The sequence below is a fragment of the Pristiophorus japonicus genome, chromosome 11, assembly GCF_044704955.1.
Source record: "Pristiophorus japonicus isolate sPriJap1 chromosome 11, sPriJap1.hap1, whole genome shotgun sequence".
Taxonomy (NCBI): Eukaryota; Metazoa; Chordata; class Chondrichthyes; family Pristiophoridae; genus Pristiophorus; species Pristiophorus japonicus.
Genome location: NC_091987.1, coordinates 86269208 through 86277419, shown reverse-complemented (window position 1 = coordinate 86277419; position 8212 = coordinate 86269208). Strand labels below are relative to the sequence as shown.

At 40.9% G+C, this 8212-nt stretch overlaps 1 protein-coding gene across 1 annotated transcript in view; it reads right to left on the bottom strand.

Moving 5' to 3' along the window:
- Positions 1–4084: 4084 nt before the first annotated feature.
- txnl4b (thioredoxin-like 4B) overlaps positions 4085–8212 on the bottom strand; it is a 10368-nt gene continuing 6240 nt past the window's right edge. The window contains exons 2-3 of the mRNA XM_070893671.1: positions 7901–8052; positions 4085–5365 (exon numbers count right to left, since the gene is read on the bottom strand). Of these exons, the coding sequence (XP_070749772.1) occupies positions 5200–5365; positions 7901–8052 (318 nt within the window). The 3' untranslated portion in view covers positions 4085–5199. The remainder of the gene's footprint in view (positions 5366–7900; positions 8053–8212) is intronic.

Sequence of the window (8212 nt, the reverse complement as noted above, 5' to 3'; positions counted from 1 at the left end):
TCAAAAAGGTCCATCTTCTCAAGGGAAACTAGGGATAGACAATAAATGCCTGTCTTGTGAGCAATGGACATATCCCAAGAATGAATAATTTAAAAAAATAGTCTGCTTCCCCTCATGTCTAGGCTCGCTAACAAAGAATGGCCACTGAGGTTTCTGTTAGTTCAGTCAGTAAAGGCACCCTGTAACTGAACAACACAGACTGTTCCAGGTTCAGTTCCTGATCTGTGACAAGATAGCTGGTTTTAGATGGAGTAGCACAAGCTTAAATTATCCTCATTGGATTAGAGGGGAAATCGCACGCCTGAAAGCTATACAGCAATCTGTGTTGCTGGACATCAGATGAAGAGAGTGTTATGATTCATCTACCCTCCACTACTTTTTATTTGTGTTTAACAAAAAAGCAGCTTTCATAGGCCACCATGTGCTTTTTCTGAACTGAAACTGTTGTATGCAAAGAATGTAGGATGGTAGGCCTCCAGATGAACAATGAACCCCTTTGCCTTTGGTGCATGCTCTGGGATACCAGCATAGACCAGATTTCTGATGGAAGGGGAAAAAACCAGATGGAGAGACTATTGGTTCTGATTAAAACTATTACTTTGTGTTATGTGATATTAAACAGAAGCAAAAAAAAGTCAATTTAATTTTACTCCATCTGATAAAAAAACAATAAAAGTTCTAAAATCTTAGCAATTCTCTTCAGTAGCTTGGACCATCTGCTATGATGAGGTTTAGGCAAGATGAAACAGAATGCACTATCTTGGCCCATAATGAGAAATGGCAAAATAGGAAAAAACAGCAACAAAGGCTACTAGGTTATATGCCTCTCTTTCCTTCGGCATTCAAGCTGGTACAAAGGAATATTTTTTTTAAAGTACTTTCACAATTAAACAAAACAATCAATAGATTTTAAAAGCACATGTGCACCATCAAAATCCAGACTGAAATAATTCATTGGGCATCATGACAAAACAAAACTATCACAATGGGTGAGTCTTGAGTTGTAAGACTTCCCAATCATTGATTTTTTTCTCCACTTTCCCCAATAAAGACAGCAGAAAATCTCTACCAAAATGGAATCATAGAAGCTATTTTAAAGTTGTTACAATACTGGCATAGCTAAAAATTCCTACAAAAAAATATAAAAATGTGTATGATCTGAAATTGGATGGATCTGCTGGGTTACTAAAATAATCCCACCATTGGCAACCGTGACTTCAGTTGTCTGGGCCCCAAGCTCTGGAATTCCCTCTCTGAACCTCTCTGCTTCTTAAAACCTTTGACCAAGCTTTTAGTCACCTGTCCCAATATCTCCTCCTTTGGCTCGGTGTGAATTTTTGTCTGCTTACACTCCAGTGAAGCACCTTGCGACTTTTTCCTACGTTAATGTTGCAATGTAAATTAAAATTGTCATTGCCTGTCAATAGTCATGAAGTTTACACATGAAGAATGATCATTTGGATGAAGTATTGGAGGGCTGCTGTGGTCTTCAGAACTGTACTCCTGTATGACTCAGTATCTCAGGGAAGAAAATTGGAGGGAAAAAAAGGATTGTACCTATTCAAAGATATGTACTGGCATTTAAAAATGATACTTCAATTAAATGCATATTGTAACCGCACCAATACTTAACTATTTCTTCAAGACAGGTGGTGCAATGTTTAAGAAATTACAGATATAAAATAACTTGTGGGTGCAAGTTTTCGAATCCTTCACCAACCCCCAGTAGAACCACTTAGTTGTTAATTCTCCCATAACAGCATGCCTGACATGGGGAATGTTGGAATATCAAAACTCTTTACAATGCTACTTCCTGATTTTAAGTGCCATTCTTGTGTGTTGTAGGCACATCACTTACTAAAACTGCTACCTAGAACAGAAGTGGTAGGAATTCCATTTTACTTCCCTTCTAGCATCGTATCAATGTGGAGCATCCACAAACTAGCTGATTTTGACTTGAAGTTCATTATCATTAATACACAAGGTACCAGTCTAGTAAAATGCTTCACCAGCTACTAACCACAAAGACACTGTAGATTCCTAGAGGTATGGAGGCAAAAACAGCAAACCCCGTGATCAACTCAACTGATCCTTTAATGGAACTCTGAGGAGACTAAACATCACTGTGTTGGAAGGTAAAATGGAGCACCTTTTGTAGAAAGACCTGATCATCTAGAGGAGAAAAGTGAGTATCCAGGTAGGATTATGATTATCCCCTGAAGTATTTAACCTCCACAGAGCGATGGACCCTTTGAAAGGTTTTCTGCAATACATCTTATTATATCCAGCATTATTTTGGATACAAATAGAGGAAGTAATGGTTCCATTCATAATAATTGCAGTGGCTGACAAGTTTGGTGCAGGTTCAAAAACAGCTTACTGAATGAATTACACCATGATGGGTTTCTCAAAAGGACAAAAACCGTCAGATGACTTAGCTGCTGAGTCAGCATCTGGCCAGCTGGCATCAACAAGCTTCATGATCCTGGACTGATTCCTTTGCTGAAATGCTGCCCTAACCTTACAGAGCCTTTGCCATATATTTCAGAATTAAGGTCAGCTTACAAGAGTAGGGTTCCCCACTCTTCAGCAATATTGATTTGCAGGATAAATCATTTAAGTGCAACTTTTTCATTTGTAATACCCAATATGGAGGGGTTTTCATAAGCTGCTTAAATCCTGCACCAATGTAAATACTTCATATCCAAGTGAGCTACGTCTTTAATAATGGACCTTTTACATTGAAAATCCCAAATAAGACATCTGTCACTTGATATCTTTCACGTGTCAGCTGTGGCTCAGTTGGTAACATATTCACCTCTTAAGGCAGAAGGTTGTGGGTTCAAGTTCCACTCCAGGGACTTGAGCACATAAATCTAGGCTGTCACTCTAGTGCAGTACTGAGAGAGTTAAACAGAGGCCCCGTCTGCTCTCTCAGGTGGACATAAAAGATCCCATGGCACTGTTTCGAAGAGATGGGGAATTATTCCCAGTGCTCAGTCAACATAACAAAAACAAATCTGGTTATTATCACATTGCTGTTTGTGGGAGCTTGCTGTGCGCAGATTGGCTGTCGCATTTCCCACATTACAACAGTGACTAAACTCCAAAAGTACTTCATTAGCTGCAAAGCGCTTTGAGACGTGGTTGTGAAAAGCGCTATATAAATGCAAGTCTTTTTTTTAAATGTCTTGGTCACAAAATTCATTCAACTTAATCCATGTAACTGTTCATTAGATATTTTATATATATGTATAATATATATATTTGGTCTCTGAAATGTAGATGATTGCTTGGCTGAACATGTCCATCTGTACACAAGTGCGACCCTGAATTCTATGCTACATGACACTTGAATTTTCCGCCCCATCCAACTCTGACCACCTATGCTGTTCCAATGAAGCTCAACGCAACCTTGAGCAACAGCACATCATCTTTCCACTAGGCGCTCTGGACTCAATTTGACTTTTAACAACTTCAGACCTTAAACATAGCTCCCATGTTCTCTCTGGCATTAGGTGCTGGCAATGTCAGATGGGTCCACTGGTGTTTCTGGGGATGAGGAATGTGAAAGGATAGGTGCTGGATGGGAACACTGCGCTGATGGAGTGGACTGCATGCTTGATCTTGACCTACTTTTTTCTTCCAGCAGACTCTTGGAGCTTGGTCCATTTTGAGTTTTTCACATTTCCCTGTCCACTTACCTATCCTATTTAGCTCTTCTCATACTCTGTGATGCGGATATCTCTTTTATTTCTCATTATATCAGCTATGAATATCATTTCTGCACTTTATTTCCTGATCCCCACCTTACAGGTAGCACTTTACAGGTCAGTCTATGTTTTTCCTGTGTGTGTGTGTGTTTTCCCCTACGTTCTCCTTTTTTGCTCCTTCTTAAATGCTATTTATTTCATTCCAAGGAATGATTTGTTTTCTGAAATGTCAATTGACTTGTGTTTTCTTGTCCGCTGCTGCTTAACCTGCTAAGTGTCTGTAGCATTTTCTGTTTTTGTTTCAGATTTCTATCATCTGCAGTTTTTCTTCAAAATTTCAAGATGTGTAGAGGAACACAACATAATCATAGTTATGCAGAATAGATTTATTTTTAATCAAATGCAAGACCACAAGGAGCAGTGTGTTGCCATTGTTGAACTCCTGACATTTTCAGGCCAGCGAAGTGGTAGGGGCTTTTCACTTAGCCCACGTGTCCAATGTGAAGAGAGCACTTTCTGTTCACGATTCATACTCAGCGAACAGTACTAGAAAATTTGCACGTGTTGTGTACAAGAGGCGGCACGTGAGGACAAGATCAGGCTAGAATGCGATGCCTTCCATGATTAAATAACTCCGAAACAGTAGAATCAGACTTGAAGAATGGCCATATCACAAAGTTACTGGCTTGTGAGCCATCTCCTTCAGGACAGAGAAATAAGGTTGAGGGGAGAAATCAACATTCAACAAGGGAGCCTGATGGCACACTGCATCCGTATGCTTGAACAGTGTATGCTAGGAGGTGGGCTCAAGTCCACAAACCCCCATACAGGATGTAAGCACTCCCACGTCTAAAGACAAATTTTAGAGGCAAAACAAAAATCACCTGCTGATGAGCTCAAAGGAGCAAGGGCCTGGGAGCAGGTTAGCTGCCTACCATCTTGTTCAGGAAACGGTGTGTGGTAGTACAGAAACAGCATTTCTTTCCTTCTATTTTTTTTTAAATAACTATTGCTTCCTTTCCAATACCATGTTCATGTATAGGGCTTATATTTTAAATTGTAGCACAGTTATGTAACAATAGGCACAACAGAACCAGGAAGATCTCCTGCAGACAAGAAAATTCCCATTAAGTGTCAATCAGGAAAACATCAATTCTCAGTCTATATGAATTATTTCTCCAAAGGTAATCGTTGAGGCAAGCTTATGGCAGCAGACATGCCAATGAGCTGAGATTTGGTGTTCCAGGATCGTGAAATTCTAAGCAATGGAGGATCAGAAACTCTGCAGGTTGAATCCTTTCATCACGATTTGTGCAAATCTCTGTCAAGAAGATTCTTGTCTATTAACAGTGTAGACTATGTAAATATTCAATCACAATCTCAAAGCCTCTTATAAAATGGAGAATATTTTGATGACTAGAAATTGCATCCTGTTTTCAGTATTTGCCATGAGATCATTGTAAAACATAAGAAACAGCCAGTACATTTAGATGCCATGATAGAGGAGGTCATACTTTGGGATATTCCTCGGATCAATAGGGCTGTGTACTATCAACTTTCCACGCATCGCTCCACGGAATATTACTTCAATTAAATCTATGAAATCTTGCTTTGTTTTGAAACACCCAATAAACTTTGTATGATCTGGAGACCTAAAAAACAGAAAGTAAACTCTTAATTTTGCCACTGTGTTCAAAATTTTACTTACAAGGAATCCAACAGAGCTCAATAACTTGCATTTATATACAGGGTCTTTGTCATAAAAAAAACCATCCCAAGGCACTTGAGAGGTGTAATCTGGCAACAATGGACAGAAGGAGATATCAGGAGAAGTGATCAAAAGCTTCTTCAAAGACCTGGGTTTTAAGGAGGAGAGGCAGGTGAAAAGGTTTAGGGAGAGAATTCCTAGATGGCTGAAGGCACAGCTGCCAATGGTGGGGCAAATGCATTAAGGCCAGAGTCAGAGGAATGAAAATTTGGGGTGGAGGGGGTTAGAGAGATAAGGAGTGGGAAGCTCATTAAGGGATTTTAAAAAAAGATTAGAAATTTAAATTTGAGACATTGGTAGGGGTGATGAGTGAGCAGGGTGTAGGTCAGGATATGGGCAGCAGAGTTTTGGATGAGCTGAAGTTTAGGGAGGAGTGAAGGTGGAGGATGCGAGGCCATCCAGCAGAGCATTAGAATAGATAAGACAAAAGCAAAATACTGTGGATGCTGGAATCTGAAATAAAAACAGAAAATGCTGGAAATCTCAGCGGGTCGGGCAGCATCTGTGGAGAGAAAAACAGTTAACGTTTCAGGTCGATGACCCTTCGTCAGAACTCAGAATAGTTAAGTCTGGACTGGATAAAAGTTTCAGCAGCAGATGAGCTAAGGGAGGGGTGGAGGCAGACAATGTTACAGAGGTGAAAGTAGGTAGAGAGGATATGGTGGCAAGAAGATCTGCTTGGGGTCAAATAGAACACCAAGATCGTAAACAGTCTGGTTCAGCCTCAGACAATAGACAGAGAGGGGCATGGAATTAATGGCAAGGGTTCGGAGCTTCTGGTGGGATCCGAAGACAATGTCTTCCCAATGTTTACCTGGAAGAAATTGTGGCTCATCAAAACTGGATATCGGATAAGCAGTCTGACAACAAAGTGGTAGTGCAGGGATCAAGAAATGTGTTGAAGATGTAGATCTGAGTCATTAGCATACATGTGGAAGCTGTGGCAGCAGGTAGATGAGGGCCCAGGACAGATCCTTGGGGGATCCAGAGGCTGGGAAGAAATGTCATTTCTGGAGATTCTCTGACTATTTTTGGATAGGTAAGAGTGGAACCAAGCAAGGGCAATCCAACTGAGCAGAGGAAAGGCGTTGGAGAGGAATGGTATGGTTGACCATGTCAAATGCTGCAGAGTAGTCGAGGAGGGATAATCCACCATGGTCACAATCACAGAGGATGTCATTTTGACTTTGGTTAGGGCCTTTTCAGTGTTGTGGCAGGAATGGAAGCAGAGATTTGTACAACATCGAGTCACGGGAAAGATGGGCACGGATTTGGGGGAGACAACAAACTCAAGAACTTTGGAGAAGAAAGGAAAATTGGAGGTGGGGTGGTAGTTTGAAAGGATAGAGTAGTCAAGGGTTTTTTTTGAGGGAAGGGTGATGATGCTATTTTTGAAAGTGCAAGAGACAGTGCCTCAGGAGAGGGAACCATTTACAATGTCAGCTAGCACGGGGGTGCTCTCAAGTAGGTTGAATGCTCAGCAGTGTAGTGGGACTGGGGTCAAGAGCACAGGAGGTGGGTCTCATGAACAAGATGAGTTTAGGGAGAGCATGGGGGGAGACAGGAGAGAAAGTGTAGAAAAACATGGGTTCAGGGCTGGGGCAGGAAGAGGTTTGGCTTGGTGGGCAAGGAGAATGAGGGTGTGGGAACCGGGAAGGCAGCTGAACAGATGGTCTTAATCGCAGTGATAAAAAAGTCCATGAGCTCCTCATGTATTGTTTGGAGGTGAGGGTAGAGGGGGCAGGGTGAGGGGTTTAAGGAGACAGTAAGTGGTGGCGATAAAAAGCCAGGGGTTGTTTATGCTCTCCAGGCTGATCCTGGAGTAGTGTGTGGTTTCGGCAGAGGAAGATACAGCTCAACAGCACTTGATGTGATCCAGCCAGATCTGGTAATAGATAGTTAAACCAGTTGTGTGACAGATACACTCAAGTCTGCGCCCCTTGGACTAGAGGAACAAAGATGGGATCCACACCAGGGGGATTGACAGGAATGGGAGAGAGTAATGGTTTTCCTGGGGTCAAGGGCATGAAAGGTGGAAACACGAGAGTGGTGAAACACTGCAAAAGTATTGTGGCGAATTGAGGGCCAAAGGCTACGCAAAGATAATTGGTCATTTGTGACGTGATTTAACAGATAAACGGTAAAATGTGAGCTTCAACACAATTGTGGATTGATGAATAGCTAACAATCAAAAAATAGAAAAATTTTAAAAGCAGTTGTTTTCGGTTTAAAAACTATTGTATGACTAGTTTCAATCGACTGTGACCCCCAAAAGATACAAGGAAGAGAAAAACAGCTCTCCTTAAATGTACCGCTCCTCCCATTCAATGTTAATACTTAACACAAGGATCGGTGTTTACTGAAACCTTGCACACAGACTATTGCACCTCCACATTTTAATTGTAGCAAGATATCTTACCCATAATCCACTTTCATGTGTTGCCCATTGAAGAAAAAAACTGTGGAAGGAATGTAGCTGATGTCAAAGTAGCGAGTATATATAGGCACACTGTCAACATCCACCAGGTAAATAGCTGCCATTTTACTCAGATCATGAGCAGTCTTTGAAAGCTGGTGAAACAAAGATTTTTTAAAAACTTGATATTAAGACCTTACCAGAAGTGATACTTTTACCTCAAAAGGAAAATTATTGTAACATGTTTCCAAAGATTTAAACATTAGAAGAATATAAATGGGGTGAGACAAATAATCAGGAGAAAAGCTTGAAACA